We start from the raw sequence: 22,502 nt of genomic DNA, 5'->3' as shown, positions 1-22,502 counted from the left end.
TGGCATTTAATACAATCATTCCTCAGCATCTAGGGGATAAACTGGATCTTTTAGGCTTTAATACTCCTTTGTGCAATTGGTTTCTTGATAAGCCCCATTATGTGTGAGTTGGGACTAATATTTCTAATACCATTTTCTTGAGCACAGGTTTTCTTCAGGGCTGGGTCCTAAGTCTGCTTTTGTTCACTCTGTTGACCCATGACTGTTGTGCTAGGTTTGCCACCAACCACATTGTGAAGTATGCAGATGATACAACACTAGTGGGCCTTATTCAAGATGACAATGAGGGTCTTACTGCAAGGAAGTAGAGGGTCTGGTGAACTGGTATAACAAAAAGAGCCTCGTTTTAAACATAGGAAAAACTAAAGAAATCATTGTTGCTTTCAGAAAAGGCAGGCACAGCTACACACCTCTGTGTATTAATGATTCACCTGTGGAGGTGGTTAGTAGCATCAGGTTTCTGGGTGTGCAGCTATTGAGTAGGCTAGCTTGGTCGCTCAACAGTGAGACACTTGTGAAGCAGGCACAGCAGCACCTGCATTTTCTGCGTCGTATGAGGAAAGTATATCTTCCTTCCCTTGTCCTTACCACTTTTTATAGAGGGATGATCGAGAGCATCCTGTCATACAGCATTACAGTCTGGTTTGGAAGCATTACTGCTTCAGACAGAAAGGTGGTACAGAGAGTTGTGAGGATGGCAGAAAAGATTATTAGTAGTTCACTTCCTTCTATCCAGGACATAGCATATAAACGATTGCTTGAGCAAAGTCCACAGTATTGTCTGGGACACTAAACATCCTTTTCACGGCCTGTTTTCCTTGTTACCTTCTGGGAGGAGGCTTCATGGTATCTGAAGCAGAACATCCAGTTTCAATCACAGTTTTGTTCCATATAGCATTAACCTTGTGAACTCAAGTTTTCTCTTTCCACTATGTGTTCAAAATGGACAGTGATTAATATTTATATGTGTTTATCCACTGTTGCCCCCATTCCCGTTTGCACACCGGAAGCGTGTGCATACTCACGGAAAATGGGGAGAGCACTGAGTGACAAAGGGACAACATCATGTGAGTTGGGATCTCCACCATGCCCCCCGAAACATCCGATACATCCGGGAGAAACAACATCCCCTAGAAACACACAAGGGGAAGGTAACCATGACTGCTTCACCTTGGGGGTGATTACACGCTCCCAAAGAGCAGCGCAGTGTACAGATGAAAAGGAAAGAAAGGCCAATGGATCGAGGACCACGTCGAACCCCATGTGGGGGGAGGATGGGAGAGACCGACCTGGTGGGATGTTAAAACAGATACGCCCAAGAGTGCCCTTCGTCCCGGTTCCCCAGTTAGGACAGCAGGAGCTACAGGCCAATCCCCATAATGTTCTAGGAATTGTCAATTTGGAGAGTGGGGGGAAGGGGATGGCAAGCGTTGGGAGAGATAGTGGTGGTGAGATCATCAGACATACAGAGGAGAGGGGGTTGTTGGGTAGTGGGGGTGAAGGCAAGACACTTAGTACGGAGTCCCATGATAGGGAGGATGACAACGATGATGACGGAGGAGGTGGAGGTGGAAAAAAGTCCACTGAAATGGAGCACCCTAGGGAAGGGGGTGAGAGGAGGAAACAACCCAGAGATGTGAAATGTGTGTTTGACCAGAGTAAGATGGAGAGTTCTCCTGGTTTACAGATACAGGAAGAGGAAGGAGGAGTAAGTAGTAATATACACATAGGTAAGGGAAGCAAGGGTAAATCAGTTAATATCACGGAGATCACGACTGAAACATTGATTGGTCGGTCAGGACCCGTGACGAGATCTAGGAGTCGGGTGCAGACACTGTATCATCTATAAATAGGTTCTCCCATCGACCTGTATGAACTCTGACGATGTTGGCAATGGCCAACGAAAGCTTGGTGTTTTTATTTAATTAAAACTTTTATAGTTTTATAATTTTGCTGGTGATCACATTTGTTTGTTGTTTGATATGAATACACCCAGGAATCATTCTTTTATTTTTAATATTGTGTATATATATATATATATATATATATATATATATTATATATATATATATATATATATATATATATATTATTACATACATACATACATACATACATACATACATACATACATACATATGTTTTCTGAGGTTTTCGTAGGTGTTTGTATGTAGGTCTTTGGTTATTCGGGTTTTCTCCTGCGTAAAATTGGAAGTGTCTTGACGACGTTTCGACGAAGTCCCATTCGTCATCTTCAGGCTGGTGTTTTCGGCTTCGTGCTTCTAGGAGCAAGGTATGATCATAGTTGTTTCTTCCTTTTAACTGCCAGTGGGGGTATGAACTGATTGGGTGGGAGCTTGGCTGTGTTCTGATTGAGTGGAGCTTTGTTCTGATTGGTTAGGGGCTTGGCTGTGCTCTGATTGGATGGGGGGTTGGCTGTGCTCTGATTGGATGGGGGAGTGTTCTGTTTGGGTGGGGGCTTTGTTGTGCTCAGGTTAGTCTGAGTTGCAGGGGATATCAGATGGTGAGCTGCGTTGCTGTTGTTTGACTTCGTGTTCGTGGTCATGCCTCATCTTCATGGTGGGTGTCAGTTTGCTTCATGTATGGATTGGAGGGATTTAAAGTGGCTAATGATGCAGCTGTGGTCTGGCTTCTGGTTTGTGGTCGTGCCTCATCATCGGTGTGGGTTTGTGTTTGCTTTTTGCATGGATGTGTGGTGGTGACATCCTGTGTGGTTTTCATGAGTGTGGGTCTGGTGTCATTCTTTGGGTTAGGGACTCGTTTGTCAATAAGGGCGGGTTTCCAAATGGCTGGTAGGCGGGAGGTATCATCTCGTTTACTCATGCTGTGTGGGCGTTTTTCTATCTCGATGGCTTCTCTGATTATTCTGTTATTAAAGTGTTCAGTTTTGGCGATAGTTCTGGTTTTTTTAAAGTCAATTTCATGTCCTGTGGCTTTAAGGTGTTGGACCAGGGAAGAAATTGGTTCCTCTTTTTTGACTGAGTTCTTGTGTTTTTCAATGCATGCACTTATTCTTCTGTTGGTTTGTCCGATGTATGTGGTGGGGCAAGCGGTGCATGGGATTTCATATCCCACCACCTACCTGGAAAAAACCACTAGATCCAAAATAAAAGCCTCCCCCATTAGCGAAGAGATCCAGCAAAGAATCATTCCCAGAGAGAAATCATCCAGATGCCCTAAGTTCTATGGTCTCCCCAAGATACACAAAAAAGGAACCCTACTTAGACCCATAGTCAACTCCATAGGCTCACCTCTACAAAACCTAGCCAAATTTCTCGCCAAACAACTACAGCCCTATGCAGAATCCATCACCTCACACGTAAAAAACTCATTCATAGAGATCATAAAGAAACAAAACTTACAGCCCAGCGACCTACTCGTGAGCTTTGATGTCATATCCCTCTTCACCCAAGTGCCAATCAAAGAAGCCTTGACAGCTATCCAAAACGAATATAATCCACTCCAAACACATCTTAGATCTGACCAACCACTGCCTATCCAACACATACTTTATCTATAACGGACAAAAATGCAAACAAATAGAAGGAGCACCCATGGGATCACCCCTCTCACTTGTCATTGCAAACCTCTACATGGAATACTTTGAAACCCAAGCTCTAGAAAAATCTGATCACAAACCCAAACTCTGGCTCAGATACATAGACGACACCTTCATAATCTGGCCACATGGGAAAGAAAAACTGGACAACTTCCTCACACACCTCAACAGCCTACACTTCAAAATACAATTCACCCTGGAAACAGAAGCTAATAACCAACTTCCCTTCCTGGATGTCTTAGTCTACAAGAAATCCAATAGCTCTCTAGGACACACCATCTACCAGAAGAAAACATACACAAACCACTATCTGCACACACTCTCACACCACCACCCAGCACAGATCAACTCCATACCCAAGACACTCATCTCTAGAACAAAACGCTTAGCTGACGAACAACACCTAAAAACCGAATTACACACTGTCACTAATGTACTAACATCCAACAGATTCCAAAGAAATAAGATTACCAACCTAATCCAAAAAGAAACCCCCACTAAAATCCAAGACAGAGAACAAGAAAACGGCAAAGCCCTCCTCCCATACATAAAAGGCACCACAGACAGAATCAGCAAGACCCTCCATGAAGACAACATCAAGACAGCATTCTGCACAAACAGAAAAATATCCACCATCCTAAGAAACCCCAAAGACAAAATTGAGTTAGAAAACCAAGGAGTATATGAAATCCCATGCACCGCTTGCACCACCACATACATTGGAGAAACCAACAGAAGAATAAGTGCACGCATTGAAGAACACAAGAAGGCACAACCACAAACCAGAAGCCAGACCACAGCTGCATCATTAGCCACTTTAAACCCCTCCAATCCATACATGAAGCAAACTGACACCCACCATGAAGATGAGACACGACCACGAACGCGAAGCCAAACAACAGCAACGCAGCTCACCATCTGAAATCCCCTGCAACTCAGACCAACCTGAGCACAACAAAGCCTCCACCCAAACAGAACACTCCCCCATCCAATCAAAGCACAGCCAACCCCCCATCCAATCAGAGCACAGCCAAGCCCCTAACCAATCAGAACAAACCTCCACCTAATCAGAACACAGCCAAGCTCCCACCCAATCAGTTCATACCCCCACTGGCAGTTAAAAGGAAGAAACAGCTACGATCACACATTGTTCCTAGAAGCACGAAGCCGAAAACACCAGCCTGAAGATGACGAATGGGACTTCGTCGAAACGTCGCCAAGACACTTCCAATTTTACGCGGGAGAATAACCAAAGACCTATGTATGTATATATATATGTATGTATGTATGTATGTGTGTGTGTGTGTATAGCATATGTATGTGTGTGTTATGTATGTGTATGGATAGATATATACTTTTTCTTGAAGCAGGCAACAGAATTTCATTTGTAATGTGGGCCTGTGTGCTCACAGTAAAAAATGACAGTAAAGGTTATTTTATCTTATATATGCCTGGAATACCTGCCATGTTTTCTTGACCTTGTGTAACTCAAGGGACTGACACCAAGAGAGCCCTCTGAATAAAAAAAAACAATAACAAAACACACCCATAAATATCAGTTCTATGCAATTACTGTCATACAGACTGTAGCTGCTATTTCCTTCAGAAAGCTGTGTCACCCAAAAATTGTTTGTTCCTGCCCTAAAGAAAAAAACAGGCTTTTACTGTAAAATGGTTGTGTTCACCAAGCCACATTTATCTATCATCAGTGTAAGCCAGAAACCATTTTTGAAGGGCACCAATAGAAGATGCTTGCCTTTATTTAACCCACCATTACCACCAATGATTGCTCCAGATTTGTTTTCCTGCTCTTGTTTGAAAGGAATGTTTTCTGCTTTGCAGTCAGTTTGCTTCCTACACTTTATTTTCTTACGTATCATCGGGTGTCGGGTGGGTGTGGCCTATTGGATGGGTGTGGCCAATTGAGTGGGAGTGGCCTGTTGGGTGGGCATGGCTGCAGTGGTAATGGCATACTGGGTGGGACTAAAAAGTTCAATAAATTCCAATTTTGCGAGATCTTTTTTTCCCCGCAAGAAGTTGAAATTGATTGATTGAACCTTTTTTTTTTTGCACATGCCTGTGGAGGCCTAAAGCAAAAAGGTTTTATAAAACCCAGCTGAAGGCCTAGGAGTGGGGCGACAGCATGCGTGCCCACAGAGAGGGCTCCGCATGCTACCTGTGGCATGCGTGCCATAGGTTCACCACCACAGTCATAGAGTAAGCAGATTAAAGCTGTCTGAAATAGTTTAAATTCTGGTTCCATGGATTTAGAATGTAGAAAAATATATGTTTCTTAAGTTATCCTTTTGTTTATACCCAAGCATCAGAAACTTACTTGCCCATAATATAAAGAAGCTACAATACATGCATAGTGATTGCACAATTCTGCAATGATAATGTTTAACTTGCCTACCAGATACAGAATTCCTATAAATAAAAATTGCTTTAAAATGACTAATATGATCTGTCCCTGTTTGTCCCCAAACTCTGAGCCCTGCGATCGGCCGGCCCTACAAGCAGCAGATGCAGCGGTGGCACCAGCAGCAGAGGGAGGCATGTCATCCAGCCCACCAGACGTGCCTGTTCCATCCCACTATCTGTCTTTGTTTGCCCGCGGCTGCTGCACTAGAACGGGGCAGACGACTGTATAGCCTCACGGCAGGCCAGATAACATGCCTACCCCTGCACCTTTGCCTGCTGCCATTGCTGCCGCTGTGGGGTATATGACACAAGGGAGGTGGAGGGGCAGGGGTGGTGCCATGCGCCCCTGCATGCTCGCTCCCCCATCCAATCTTATCCTTCAGCTCCGCCGCAAAAGTGGGATGAGCCTCCCGCCTGCCACTCCACCCATGACAGCCCCGGCAAATGGGAAGGGCGGAGAGCCCTTGTCCCCAAAAGGCAGCCAGAACTCCGAAGCCCATGCAGCACAGGTGGGTCTGAATGCCGCGACCACCAGGCCAGCCGTCCAAGCAGCAGGCAGAGACGTAGGGGGGGAGGTACACGATCCGGCCTGCCACGTAGCTGCACAGCCACTTGTCCTATCCCAGTCGTGGCTGTGGGCAATCAAAGATAGGCAGTGGGGCCACGGCGAGGCAATCCAGCTGATTGCCATCAATGCCACATCATGGTCCCTGTGGTCTCGTCCCCTGCCGTCCAATCTCACTCCATGCCAGGAGCTCAAGAGCCCCAGGCAGCCTGTGCTGGATCCCCGCATAGCCCGAGAGGGTTGACGAATCTCCTCCGGTGCATCAGGCCCCAGCACTTACCCTGGTTCCGCCCCCTCTGCCAGAGACCCCTGGATCCCTCCCATGTCCATCCCAGTTACGCTCACTCAGTCAACTGTGACCACCCAGCCACAACCACCCAGTCAACCGCGACCACCTGGCCACAAACACCCCTAGCCACGAGGGCAACCACAATGCTGATGCGGCCCTCAGTGAAATCGAGTTTGACACTTCTGCCTTACGGAGTAAAGAATTGCTATTTACTACTCATTTGTGTTTATTGTCTGAGAGGGCAACCTTTTTTTCAGTCATGTTGAGATAGAAAACAGATGAAAACATAGCATAAGCTCTAAAATAGACATATCATAGAAAGAAATCTATGAAGTCCCTCCAGAAGCTACCTGTACCATATAAATGATGCAGCCTCACCCATTTTGTGATCACAGACCCTGAAATGTTGCTTCTGAGAAAAAAGAATATTTGTAGTTCAGGGTTGGACTGCGGGTCCTTGGTGTTCTCTGAGCTTGGTTGTTTTCGTGCAGATGTTTCATTACCAAACTAGATACTTAAGTCATCTGTAGCAAAATAATTTATAACCACAAGAATCTCTGAAATAAATGAAAAGGGGAAACCTATGAAGTTAAATTAGAATTAGAAGACAATGGAGTCAATGACAATTGCAGAATATTTCCTTTTAAATAAAATAAAGAAGGACCACTTTTTGGTTCATGTAAAAAGAGACTAAATTAAATTATTTGTTGATTTGTCAATTGATTTGTCTAGGTTCGGAGCAGCATTCTGGCAGAAAACAAAGATCCAAGGACAGATAGTGGGGTAGGTTAATTGTTGATATATGTGTCTGTATGTATTTACATTAAAACAGATAATGCTAAAATGAGGTTAAAGTTGTGATGATTAACTGTTCATGAGCTTTTTGTAAATTACATTTGTGCAAAATATTCAAGAATTGGATATACAACCATGGCACATCCTCAATACTTTTGTTTGTATGTTGGTATAGTACAGTGGTTCTCAACCTGTGGGTCGGGACCCCATTTGGGGTCGAACGACCATTTCATGGGGATCGCCAAACAACGCAGTCCACCATTTTTTTCCCCTTTTCCTTAGCTGTGCTACTCCCTTTTATTCTATTGGCTTTTGAAAGCCAATAGAATAGACTCTCTTGAATAGAGTCTAATTCTATTGGCTTTCAAAAGCCAATAGGAATTGTCCAGGCTGTCTCTGCCCTGCTGAGCCCGCCAAAAGTCCCATTCTGCAAATGGTGCTGCACCAGTTGAGTAGTCCTCGACTTATGACCGGTTGAGTAGTCCTTGACTTATGACCGGTTGGGGGTCACGGCATTAAAAAGGTTGAGAACCACTAGTATAGTAGGAAGTAATCCAGATACTGCAATGGTGCTGTGTTGTACATTTCTGTACAAAGACATACAATTGTGATTTTCTTTTCTATTTCTTTCCTTTCTAGCTAGTTCAATCTCAAGAAAGACTCCAAGTAACATCCTATTTTTTTCATTGCATTACATTTGTTAATCACTCTTGCTAAAATTGTCTGTATTGAATACCACAAAGCTTTTTTTATAAATGTTCATATTAATCAGAAGCTTAGAAGCTTAGATATCTGTTAGAAGCTTAGATATCTGAAAAACTGGCATATTTCTTTCTATTTGTATAGAATTTTGTTCAAATGAAAACATAAGTATGGTTGCAAAATAGTTAATACTGTATAATGAATAGTATCAATTAAAGCATAGTTCTAGAAGCACAAAATTGGAAAAGGAGTCCGGCAAGGCTGTATACTGTCACCCTGCCTATTTAACTTATATGCAGAGCACATCATGAGAAAGGCAGGGCTAGATGAATCAAAAGTTGGAATTAAGATTGCCGGGAGAAATATCAACAACCTAAGATATGCAGATGATACCACTCTGATGGCAGAAAGTGAAGAGGAACTAAAGAGCCTCTTGATGCGGGTGAAGAAGGAGAGTGCAAAAGTTGGCTTGAAACTCAACATTAAGAAAACCAAAATCATGGCATCCGGCCCTCTCAATTCCTGGCAAATAGATGGGGAAGAAATGGAGGTAGTGACAGATTTTATTTTTCTGGGCTCCAAGATCACCTCAGATGGGGACTGCAGCCAAGAAATTAAAAGACGCTTGCTCCTGGGGAGGAAAGCTATGGCAAATCTAGACAGCATACTAAAAAGCAGAGACATCACCCTGCCAACAAAAGTGCGTATAGTCCAGGCCATGGTTTTCCCAGTTGCAATGTATGGCTGTGAAAGTTGGACCATAAGAAAGGCTGAGCGCCAAAGAATTGAGGCCTTTGAACTATGGTGCTGGAGAAGACTCCTGCGAGTCCCTTGGACTGCAAGGCGTTCAAACCGGTCAGTCCTAGAAGAGATCAACCCCGACTGCTCTTTAGAAGGCCAGATCCTGAAGTTGAAACTCAAATACTTTGGCCACCTAATGAGAAGGAAGGACTCACTGGAGAAGGGCCTAATGCTGGGAAAGATTGAGGGCAATAGAAGAAGGGGACGACAGAGAATGAGATGGCTGGATGGAGTCACTGAAGCAGTAGGTGTGAACTTAAATGGACTCCAGAAGATGGTAGAGGACAGGAAGACCTGGAGGAACATTGTCCATGGGGTCGCAATGGGTCGGACACGACTTCGCAATTAACAACAACAACAAAAGAAGCACAGCAGTAAGAAGTCAGTTGTTTTACTGACTTACTCCCTTTCTAAAATCACCTATATTCCATACATTGTCCATCTTTCTCTGTGTAAACCTTAAAATCCATTTTATAAGCTCAGTTGCTATAGTCAGACATAATCCTCAGCTTTTGCTAGGATTGTTGTTTTTTTAATATAAAAATTATGGAATGGATTCCAAAGGAAAGGCCAGAAAGATCAGATTGCATTTCTCAAATGCTACCATCAAGACAACTCTTAGCTGCAAGAATGTTAATACTGTATAATGAAGCTGGTGGGCAGCACATGGAACATGATCCAAGAGCATTATGCTTTGTATTGTGAAAAAATCCAACACCCTCCCTCCCCTAAAATGGGGCTGAATTCAGAAGTTGCAACCAAGAAAATTGTATCATCTTCTAAAAGGCATGCAAGTCATATAAACTGTTGTAGTTAATTATAATGGAAGCATGACATACAATGTTTTGTTTATGGAATAGTCTAAAAGGGATCAGAAAAGGACCATTGTTATGCACGTCAAAAGTGTTACAATGATACAAAAATCTTTCTCTTCATGTGACCTTTTAAAACTAAAGAGGCTTCAGAGATTTACAAGAGAATGATATATGCAGACAGAGAAAAGTGTGTTTGACATGTCACATGTACCAAACTGCCCAATAGGATCCCTTTCCACAGCAGAAACTGGATTAGATGGAGGGATGTGGGAACTAACAAGTTTCTGAAAGACTGCCCTTTCCTAAGAGTAGCATAGCATTTTTTAAGAACCAGATTTAATATCCTTCCTTTAGAACTCCTGCAGGGCAAGCGTGATAAAACCCCAATAGCACAGCAAATGTATACATGTGGCAATGGGGAAGACATCCTGCATATCTTATTGCATTGTACGTTTTACAGGGACATCAGATCAACATACGTTCTCCCTCTCTTAGAGAGATTTCTAGGGAGAGCAGACAATTTCCAGTACTCAAATCCAGCCACCACTCATGCAGTAGCCAAATTTTGTGCTGCTGCAATGATAATAAGGCAAAACTGGTTAAAGAACTATAGATTTTATCAACATTATCCATCACTAATTATAATGTATTATTTTGTCTGTTTTATTTATTGTTTTTAATGTTTTTATTTGTAATGCTGGTCTGTGATTGTAATAAAAATTTATTGATATAAACTTTTTGCTTAGTTATTACTATTTTTAATAACTTTTAGAGAATGTATATTTTAATTAGTAAAGTTTTATTTACTAAAGCTTTATAGTTTTATTATATTAGAATTATTAGTGTTAGCTAAATAAGTATGTTATTGTAATAGGGGTATTCAGAGTATACGATATTCAATATATTTTTTAGTTGCCAATATATAATTGCATCCAATTGTCCCTGTCACTCCAGATTGTAATTGTTGTCTTTTATTTCCTTTTTTATTATTTCATATTGCTTGTCATTGACTGATTAAATAAATAAACAAACCAAACTGCACAACAAAAATAAGTGTTATCAATAGAGTTGGATGAAAACATTTGCTTGCATCTGCAGTAAAAAGAGAGAGGGAAACAAATTCCCCATATAGTGTGCTGAATTAATAAATATAGCATTCATCCTACTAATACTGTCTATTGTCTATATATGAGACACAGTTTGGTGTAGTGGTTAAGGCACCAGGCTGGAAACTGAGAGACCCTATGTCCTAATCCCACCTTAGGTTCAAAGTCAGCCGAGTGACCTTGGGTCCATCATCCTGTCTCAGGTGTAGGAAAGAGGCAAGGCCAACTTACTTCTGAAAAATCTTGCCAAGAAGATTGGAGAGACTAGTCCAGGCAGTCACAGAGAATCAACAATGACTCTTAAAAATAAACAAAATAGCTATGTAGAAATACCTCTGGAAAATAAATATGTTCATATTTATTAATATGATAGTGCCTGCAAGCCTGACTAATGAATGACAGCAATAAACATCTTCACCGTTAACCTCAACTGTAATATCAAAATAATTAAACCTAAAAAGGTATCTTCTCTTAAAGCTTTGTATTTTCAGCATGCAGTTTTTCAGGTTGTCAATTCTCTTTGTTTTTAGTGAAAAAAAGAAATTCCTGTTCCAGTTTAACCAATTATCAAGAATAGCATCATTGATTTGTGAAAGCATTCAATGCTGAATAAATGTTCAGTTTGCTACTTAATAGTTATCTTTTGCCATCAGTGTTATCATTTGTTTGTTTCTGGTTGAAAGAGAAACCATTACAATTTGAGAAACTCTGTATTTTGTACATGTCATAGAACCCTTGTCTTTTGTGAATCTTTGTATCTAATCTTTCCTTTGGTTTCTAGCGAAGTTTCCTGGGTTCTGCTACTTTTAAAGTAGGCGAATTGGTGAAGTCAGAAGGGCAGCAGTTGACTCTTAGCCTCAGGTAGGTCTTCCTGTTAATTACAAATCTTGTCAAATTGAGAAATCTGCCATCGAATGACTTGCTTTTCTATCTTTTATTTAAAATTAATGCACATTTTATAAGATACGCTGGAGGATTCTTCAATCCTATAGGGAGATTACTTGCTCCATTTCTCTATACTGTATACTTGAATTATCCTTTTATCTTTTTAGCCAAAAAATCATCTGCGATAATACTACCTCGTTTTGTATTATTTTTGAAATGTGATCAACTTCAGATCTTGGACAACGTGATTTCCCCCTATCTAAGGGCTTACAATAAACCCTCAGTTTAACAGCCAATTCAGCAAAAGGGATATCTGTTAAATCTCAGTGTACATTGTTTGCATCAACTTGAATTATTTTTGTAATTACATAATTGGCATAAATAATATGTGCAAACTTTAACTGGAAACATAAATACATGCTCACACACACAACTCTACAATCCTGCAGCAAGCAATGAAAAATGAATATATTGAGCATATTTGAATGTTTCTGAAATAAAACACATAGTGGTAAAAACTTTAAACTCCTGTGTGCAAAGTGATAACTACAGATCTGCAACTGAACAGAATAATGCCCTCACAATGACAGCAAATGTGCACAAAGCATGTCTGCAAGGGAAATTTGGATATATTTCTCCTATACTCCAAACCATTACTCCTGTCATGAACAAAGCAAATTTTGGAACAAGAGGGGTATTTGGGTGTGTACATCATAAATTATTACATACATAAGTGTTAATAAAGGGAACACTGGGTACCTGGTTACATATTCTGGGACACTCAATATTTGACTTCGAAATACTGATCTATAGTTTTAAAGATGATGATCTCAGATAGTGTTTCTCAGAGGAATTTAAAATTGGAGATACGTGACCTGTGTTAGATCAAGCGTCTGCACATACAGAAGCATAGTGGGTAAATGGGTTTTACTTGGGAGTGGCAAATACATGTAGTGCCAGGCATGTCCCAAAAATCTTTTTCAAAGATCCTGGAGCACAGGGGAACTACCAGAGGACTGGAAAAGAGCTGATGTAGTTCCCATCTACAAAAAAGGAAAAAAAATGGTCCCAGGAAATTACAGACTTATCAGCCTGACCTCAATACCTGGGAAGATCCTGGAAAAGATAATCAAACAATGAATCAGCAAACACCTAGACGCAAACAAAGTCACTACTAAAAGCAACACGGGTTTGTCAAAAATAGATCATGCCAGACAAATCTTATTACATTCTTTGACCAAGTGACAAAATTAGTGGATCAGAGGAATGCTGTGGACATAATTTACTTGGACATCAGTAAGGCATTTGATAAAGTAGATCACAACCTACTACTTGACAAGATAGAAAAATGTGAGGTAGACAGCACCACCACCAAATGGATCCGTAGCTGGCTGACCGGCCGTATTCAGCATGTGGTCCTCAATGGAACCGCATCTACATGGAGGGAAGTGTGTAGTGGGATGCCCCAGAGCTTTGTTCTGGGCCCAGGGCTCTTCAACATCTTTATCAACGATTTGGACAAGGGGATAGATGGGGAACTCATCAAATTTGCAGACAACATCAAACTGGCAGGAATAGCCAACACTCCAGAAGACAGGCTTAAGATACAGAAGGATCTGGACAGACTAGAACATGCTATCTAACAAAATGAAATTCAATGGTGAAAAAAGCAAGATTCTACATTTAGGCAAGAAAAACCAAATGCATAGGTATAGGGGGTACCTTGCTCAATAGTAACTGTGAGAGGGACCTGGGAGTCCTAGTGGACAATCACCTAAATATGAGCCAGCAGTGTGCTGCAGCTGCCAAAAAGGCCAACACAGTGCTAGGCTGCATTAACAGGGATAGAATCAAGATCACGTGAAATATTAATACCACTTTACAATGCCTTGGTAAGGCCACACTTGGAATACTGCATCCAGTTTTGGTTACGGTGATGTAAAAAAGATGTTGAGACTCTAGAAAGAATACAGAGAAGAGCAACAAAGATGATTAGGGGACTGGAGGCTAGAGCATATAAGGAACAGCTGCTGGAATTGGGTATGTCTAGTTAATGAAAAGAAGGATGAGGGGGGACACGGTAGCAGTGTTGTAATATCTCAGGGGCTGCCACAAAGAAGAGGGAGTGAAGCTATTTTCCAAGGCACCTGAAGGCAGGACAAGAAGCAATGGGTGGAAACTAAGCAACCTAGAACTAAGGAGAAACTTCCTGACAAGTTAGAACAATTAACCAATGGAACAACCTGCCTCCAGAAGCGGTGAATGCTCCAACACTGAAAGTTTTTAAGAAGAGACTGGACAGCCATTTGTCCGAAATGGTATAGGGTTTCCTGCCTGAGCAGGGGGTTGGACTAGATGACCTCCAAGGTCCCTTCCAACTTTACTATTATTATTATAAATATTTACACACACATCTCTCAAACAGTTCTGAAGTCCTTAAAAGTTTGCCTGAATAAGATTATTGGTAGTCAGAATCTGAAGGAACAGAGTAGTTATAGACATAACCCAAGTCCTTGTCTGAAGCACAAGATACAGCAAAGCCATCAGCTAAGTCATATCAGAAAGAAACAGTGTTTCCACACGCAAGTTTTCAGGAAGTAAATGAACAGTTGTTGGGTAAATGGAGCAGTTGTTCCGAACAAAAAGTTGCTGGGCAGTGATGGTTCTTAAATAGAACTTGCTATCACCACAGGCAATCAAGTTCAGGAACATACAAAAGACAAAAAGCCACACAATGCCTTTGTGCTGCTTGATGTTTTTAGTTCTTGACCTAGAGGGAAAGTCATAAATTCCACCCCTTGTCCCCTATGCTGCCAGCTGTTCTGCATATTCCTTATCTCCATCAGATTTATGTGCCTCATTGCTAATTTCTCCTTAATGGCATTCACCTGGGAACTCTGGAGTAGCACTTCCAGCTTTTTTCTAGCATTTATCTGGACCACCAGGAGCAGCATCTTCTAGCTCAGACTCTTTCCAATTTGAGATGTCCACAATAATACTATCCATTACCTGAAGCACTCAAGGTGATGTTTCATGGTTGCTAAGATTCAGGTTCCATGAAAGAATTACCACTGTTGACAAATTGCAATAAAACATTGGATTAAGAAATTGGAGGCAATATTAGATAACAGCATAGAGCCTGTAAAATGGTGAATGGCTGCCCTTTAGATTTTTTCAGAGGATCCTAATGGGTAAATAATTGTTTTATTTCCTGCTATATAATGCCAGTGACTGGATGTCACCCTAAATTTGATTTATATTTTGAAGCTCATGCAGGGACCTGTGTGTTTTTCTATGACTCAGTCTAAGTCTATGCTAGAAACAGGGTGTAAAACTGAACTTTAAGGATAATTTAAAAAATGATAAAACATTTATAAAATTTAAAAGGTGCATAGGTACCTCAAACATATAAGCAACAACAATACTAACCTGCTGCAGAATAAAAACAAGGCATATTGCTAAGTTCTTTTTAAATACGCCACGGAATAACTTTAGGCACACATTACCACGTGGCCACATCCGGACCCAAAGGAATTGTTTATATGTCTTTTTATGCCATATTGTGAAGTTTCTGCACATAGATATATTGAGACAAACCAACTCAACCAATTTACATGTATTATCTGTTTTACCACAGTTTATGCATAGTTGGAATTATACAGGTTCCTGAGAGGTGAACAGTGGCGTGACTTTACGTATTCATTATACTCTTTGGAATTACGAGAGACGAAAGTACATCCTGACAATTCTGGTTTTATTTTAAAAAAAAATCACAAACCTAGCCTGGTACACAATAACATAATATTTGGATTTGGAAGAAGTACCTTTTGTGGTGATCCCCATTTTATGTTATAAGCTTCCACCAGAAGCCAGATTGGCACTACTTGTACTGTCCTTTTGTTAAGTTGCAACATGGGGTTGTTTTATTTAATTTTTAGGAATTGATATTCATCTCATAATATATATCATTTTTATGCTGAAATCATATTGTGACTTTGAAAATATATTATCATTGGTAGTTTGTAGAATTGTATGATTTTGGCAGTACATAATGAAAAGCTAAGATGTATTGTATCAAATCTGCAGAATTCTAGAGCTGTAATTTCTTTTCCTTGAATGTAATATCATGAGAAAACAAGGTAATGCTCTTGTAAGTTTGGATTTGGAACAACACATCACAGACTAGCAAAAGAGATTTTATACTTTTTGCATGCACTCTTGTGGTCAATATTTAGGGACAGTATCTGTTTTAAACTCTCTGTGGATATTTTGCATATAGCTTTATTCCCTTCAGAAATTATTATGGAGAACAAGTAATAAAACATATGCTGCAGCATTTCAGATTATAAATGTGATGATGGATATACTGTTTGCTTAAATGTCAGGATACATTTGTGACAGTGATTGCAAGACAGCATGTTGTACTTAATTGCTTTTAATAGAGAATGAAAATCATTTAGTTAATGAAGCTGCTATGTGGGATGAAAATAAAGTTCCTTTATCTTCTCCATATCTTTGTTCAGGAGTTTAGATGGTGGGAAGACATTTGGCACAATAAATGTCAGATTTATAAATATGGGGAAGACTGAAGATGGGGAATCAGATCAGATCACAACAGATGGGAAAGAGCAAAAGGTAAAAACAAAGGTCTGTGCACAAATTAAATTAGAATTATCAGTTATTTTAGAAACCTATATAAAAGTGTGTAACCTTCAAAACTATATATCCAAAGCTGTATATGGTATAGAATTTTAACATATATTGTTAAAATAACTTTAAAACAAAACAAATAAACAGCTTAGTATAAATTAGAGTGCTATCCTGTTTCTCTGCACTTCTGCTTAACATAGAAATGGAGTAGATGATTTTAAAGATTTGTTGTTGTTAATAAAAGGTCATATTATTGATGAATGTATGGTAACCTCTCTTCTGATCTCATTTTTGCTCACTTCTGCTCTCATTTTTGCTCATCCTAGCTTCACATATTTTGAAATATGTCATCACTTTTCCTCTGTGATGAAAACAAAGGAGGACATTTTAATCCTCAGTCTTAAGAATTGGTATTCTAGCCCAGTGGTTCTTAACCTGGGCGATATTGCCCCCCAGGGGGCGATTTCATTTTTCAGGGGGGCGATGGAATGAAAAGGGGCGATGCGGGGGCAAAGGAACAAAAAGGGGGTGATATGGGGGCAATGGAGCGAGACAGTTTGGGGACACTTTTGAGACTTTTTCGTACAGTGAATCGCTGTATATCTGTCGTACAAAAACATCAGATCGCTCACTATTAGTGGATTGAATTGTGTTTTCAAATGTTCTTCTAGCTAGCTTCAGTACAGAACGCCGTACATATGTGAATACACATCGCTTATCTTCATGCGCATTGCGGTTTGTTTTTATGCCCTTTTTATATTTCTTTTTGCGTCTTAAATTTCACTTGTAATTCAATCATTAAATGTTACTGTTTTTCTTTTCGGGCATTTCACTTTCTTGCAATTGAATTTTGTTTTCAGTGGTCATTACATTTAAGCATCTTGAATAAATAAGATAATAATGAAATACATGTATCACGAAGTTTGGGAATAAATGATGGATGGCACCAAAATTTTTCACACAGTTGAGATATGGGAAAAAGACTGGAAATAAATTATTTGCACCAATATGTCCATATGACAATTTTAAAGAAAACAAAAAAAGTTTTTGCATCAATTGAAGAATTATTTCTTATGTTGTGATTGAGAGGGGGGCGATGACAACTTCCTCATTGGCTCAAGGGGGCGATTCATTCAAAAAGGTTAAGAACCACTGTTCTAGCCTTTGCTATTTTAGGAAAGAAAACATCTATTTGCTTTAAGATGCATTCCTGTGATTGACAGACACTATGGTAAGAAAGTTATATAGTTAGTTACTTTTCTCAATCACTCAATTTCTGGATTAACACAATAAGTTTTGCATATGTTTCTTTTTGCTACTTTAAGCCAATTTACTTTAAGGCAGTTTAATTAGAGAAGTCATTGTATTAAGCCTAGCACATTGATCTACAATGACATGTTAGATTGCTCATTTAGTCAAGGATTTTCAGAGGGGGGAGGGAGGATGGACGGACTCTAGACATTGTAAAACAAGATGAAAAGAATGTGTCTAACAACATGTACTACCCCTTTGCTAAGGTTATAATATGCCTCTTATTGGTCTTCTCTGGGTGATGTGAAGCTTCCAGCTATTGGGCATAGACATAAATATGAATACTGTTGGCCAAAAGGAATAACAATAATTCTTAAGCATCTTGTGAATAAAGATAATATTTTTTCTAAAGCAGCCTTTAGTTCTTGAATTCCTCATTATGTAAGAAATTAAACATTTTTTCCACTCAAACTCACAACAATTTTGACATTTTAAAGATATTAGAGTAAAATAATGATATGCGCTATAGCAGTGGTAGCGAACCTATGGCACGGGTGCCAGAGGCGGCACTCAGAGCCCTCTCTGTGGGCGCACGCGCCGTCGCCCCAGTCCTAGGCCTTCAGCTGGGTTTTATAAAACTTTTTTGCTTTAAGCTCCGCCACCATGTACAAAAAAAAAAGGTTCAAACAATCAGTCAATTTCAACTTGCGGGGAAAAAAAAGACCTTACAAAGTTGGAATTGATTGAATGAACTTTTTAGTCCCACCCAGTCTGCTGTTACCACCGCAGCCATGCCCAGCCAATGGGCCGCACCCACCCAATGGACCACACCCACCCAATGGGCCACACCCACCCGGTACCCGACGATGCATAAGTGGGTTTTGGGTTGCAGTTTGGGCACTCAGTCTCTAAAAGGTTCGCCATCACTGCGCTATGGTATTTAACTAGGTAGTACATTATATTAAATTCAGTATGATTGCTTTATAACTTATTTTTATTCTGTGTTATGAATTCTTGTTTACATTTGCTAACTTTATCTTTCAGTGTGCCTTGGTTTATTCATGTTCATCTCCAGAAAACATAATTAATAGAGATAATTTACCATTATTAAATGCAGGTATGTACATTTAATTTATAATGGTGAGATTAATGAATGCTTAATGTTAACCTTCGTATTGAATTAAAAGAGTGAGCTAGCTTCAGGCTCATATGATTTCTATTACCTTCCGGTAGGGGTCAAAGATTGTACAGTAAGCAAGACATGCTTACTGTACAATCATCTCTCCACAGATATATAATTACCCCGATTTTTGTAGTTTCAATAAATGTTGACATCCAGAAATTCTTTTTCAAAAGCAGTAACTTCTATTACAGCAAAGGAGAAATCAGCTGAAACTGTTGGAAAATGTATTCATCCCCTGCAGAAATTCCATGAAATCATCCACTCATTTTTTTCTGCTGGCTTCATTTGAAAGCCAGAATTGTACTTCGTGCATATTAGTGTAATCTGGAATGTATATGATAATGGGTGTAAATACTAAACTACTAGCATATAGGCAAAATTGTAACCGGAGTTCCAATTTAAACCAGTCAAACTTTCTGTGTCAAAGTAGCAACAAAGATAAATCACTAGAATTTCAAGCAGAACTCTGTCCTTCCAACACTACTCGCTTAGATAGTTCAATTTTTCTCCTAAAGTTTCTTTGTTGGATAGTGATTTATTGGATAGTGATTCAGTGTATTGCTGCTCATTCAGCCCATTAGTGGAGTCGCCATTAAGATTTTTTCCAACAAGATAGCCTAGATCACTCGGACAGTGCATTTAATCACAGTCATATGATGAATGTGATAAAATTTGTTCTTTTATATAGATATCAACAGACACTCAAATGATTTATAGAATATGTGTGCGTGCACATACATACAGTACACCTGTTTAACCTCTGTATCTTAAACTGCTCATTGTATCCTTTGCAATTCTGGAAATAAAATGAGGGGATTTGAAATTGTGGATTATAAAATCTCCTATATTGGAAGGCTATTGTCTTTATTCTTAAATATCTGCTTAGGATATGAATCCCAAATCCTTTATAAATTATGAAGTCTTTGTTGGGAAATAAGCATGAGAAATAAACAATAATAATAATAATATAATACTAGCATATTGCCCAATTTTCAATGAATCTGAGTGGCTATTCATTGTTAATCTAATAAACTATTGTTGAATTTCAATTCTTATTTTAAGACTTTTGAGTTTTTTACTAATCATTTATCAATTGCAAATGTTGACATTAAAATAATATTGTGTAAAAGAATATGTAAATCGCCTTGAAGAAGGCATCAGAAGCCATTACATAAACACCAGGTTTTCACTGGAAAATGTAGTGAGGTAGTGGGAAAGAAACTGATGATGACTGTTCCACCTTGATTCTTCTTGGTATAACAGGGAAAGGAATGTATGTCTTTGTTTTATACTATATACTGAATGATACCTGATATTTACAATAAGTCTGTTATCATCCCCTACAACAAATGTTCCAACAGTGTTTGTGAAATTTGTTTTTCAATCTAGCGTAATTCAAGGGACTGACAACTAGCTTATCTACGTGTATTTTTTTGTTTTAAAAAATCAGTCAAACAGGGAGGGCTCAATAAAGGATAATGACCCTATAAAGGAAATAAGGGACTTTTCTTAATATTTTGACTTTCTAAAAATTAAGTTTCTTTTCTGTTCTTTACAAGCAAGTTCTCTTTATGAAATACATTATTAGAGCCACTAATGCAGAGGAAATTTTAATTATCTATTCAGAGGTTTTCTCTGAAGCATAGTGTAACTTAATATTTAATTTTGGATTGTATCTTCCCTAAATCCCCCAGACAACATAATAACAAAACTGAACAAATTTGAATGGCACAGATAGGGAAAAGCTAGTTCATACAAATCACTAGTAAGTCTTTTGTTGCAAAGTTTTCATGGATTTATAAACAAATATTAATATAAAATGAAGTATTTCAATAATTGGTAATAAAAGAAATGTAAAACTGAGATATTACAAATAATTAAAATAGCAATTAAAACAGTTAAAATCAATAATTAAAAACCAAGACAAAACAATGTCTTTTAAAGGCTTATTAAAGGCTACTAGCCCTCAGCACTTCAGGGAGTATTTTTTAAACAGCTGGAAGGATAATGTAAAGATCTTACTTGGAAGTCATGACATTTGGAGGCCAATGTTGTCATAAGATTTCAATAAATATGGCAGTTCATATAAAAAGGAATATTCTATCAAAAATCTGAAGGATGTTTAATATAGTGACCTAGGAAATGAAGTGTAATCAATGAAGTACTTTTATCGTAAGTGTAATAAGGTCTGTTTACTTTTTCTAAAATCAGCATGGCTGCTGAAGGTTGTACTAACTGAAATTTCTAGACTTAAATGAAAGTAGTCCCCTATGGAACATTATTATAGTGAAAGTTAGAAATTGCCAACATGCAGATCACAGTTTTAAGCAAATTATTTTTCAGAAAGTTAGCATATTGCCTGATCAATCATTGACTGTTGAAAGAATTTGGAAAAGAGAGATATTTGAATCCAGAAGCACAGGAGAATGAAATCCTGTCTAGAAAAGGCAAATTTACCTTGTCTCTGGAGTTGTGAAAAGTTTCATCTTGTACAAATTCAATTTCAGCCACTTATGAAGAGCACACCAAGGAGCTACACCATTTCCTAAAATAAAAAATAGGTCCACATGTGAACCATTGTAGAGAAACTGGGAATATAATTGAAGAGAAAATAGATATAAACAATTAAGAAATGGAAGCTAAGTACATTGGTAGTTTAAATGGTAATTTAGCTCAGGGATTAAAAAAAACAGGATAAGAAATGTTTCAAATTACTAAAGAGCTCTGCCTTAAAGCAATTTACAATAAATGAGAGTTTGAAATTCCTACTGTCCATTTAGTCCATGTTTAGTATTAAATATATTTGACTGACCTGTGTGTAATTCTTGCTTCCTTGATGTCACCCAAGTCTGTGTGGAGCTTGACACATAGTGTATCACCCAGTATTAGATCCACTACCAAACCCTCCCAATAGTTTCAAATGGATCCTGAAAAGCACTGGAGAATAATGATAAAGTGAGGACCAACATATAACAGTTCCCATTTCAAGAAGAAATTATCTCCAAGTGATACTATATGAAACCTATCTGAAAAATAGGAACACAACCATAATACCAATGACTCTAATTTCCAAATCTCTCAGCCAATTCAGAAGGATAAGATGATTGAAAGCTACAGAAGAGTGAAAGAGGATAATCAGAGTACATTCTCTTGGCTGATCTCCAAAAAAAGATAATTCATTGGGCTTACTAATATAGTTTCAACTTTATGATCCACTTTTCAAGAACAAAAACAAATGGGTGGAAGCTGTACAGTGAGAGATCCACAGTTGAATGAAGGAAGAATTTCATGACTTAGATATATTAAGCAATAGGACAATTGCCTCTTGAGGTTGTGGGTGCTCTGTCACTGGAGGTTTTCAAGAAAAGACCAGGCAGCCATTCAGAATAGTATGAGGATTCTGCACTGGGAAGGGGATTAGATTAGAAGATGTTCAAGATCCCTTCCAACCCTCTTACA

General features: G+C 39.0%; 1 protein-coding gene across 13 annotated transcripts in view; it reads left to right on the top strand.

Moving 5' to 3' along the window:
- INPP4B (inositol polyphosphate-4-phosphatase type II B) overlaps nt 1-22,502 on the top strand; it is a 291,651-nt gene that overhangs the window by 149,567 nt on the left and 119,582 nt on the right. For 11 of the 13 annotated variants that reach the window (XM_039338941.1, XM_039338936.1, XM_039338945.1 and 8 more), the window contains 4 exons: nt 7,588-7,638; nt 11,856-11,935; nt 16,483-16,606; nt 18,905-18,977. In XM_039338941.1, coding sequence (XP_039194875.1) covers nt 7,588-7,638; nt 11,856-11,935; nt 16,483-16,606; nt 18,905-18,977 — 328 coding nt within the window. The remainder of the gene's footprint in view (nt 1-7,587; nt 7,639-11,855; nt 11,936-16,482; nt 16,607-18,904; nt 18,978-22,502) is intronic. The other 2 variants (XM_039338942.1, XM_039338940.1) reach the window with 1 other exon arrangement.

The sequence above is a fragment of the Crotalus tigris genome, unplaced genomic scaffold, assembly GCF_016545835.1.
Source record: "Crotalus tigris isolate CLP2741 ecotype Arizona unplaced genomic scaffold, ASM1654583v1 scf7180000017725.2566008, whole genome shotgun sequence".
NCBI classification, from domain to species: Eukaryota; Metazoa; Chordata; class Lepidosauria; order Squamata; family Viperidae; genus Crotalus; species Crotalus tigris.
Note: the sequence above shows the minus strand (reverse complement) of the source record. Positions and strands in the feature narration are given on the sequence as shown.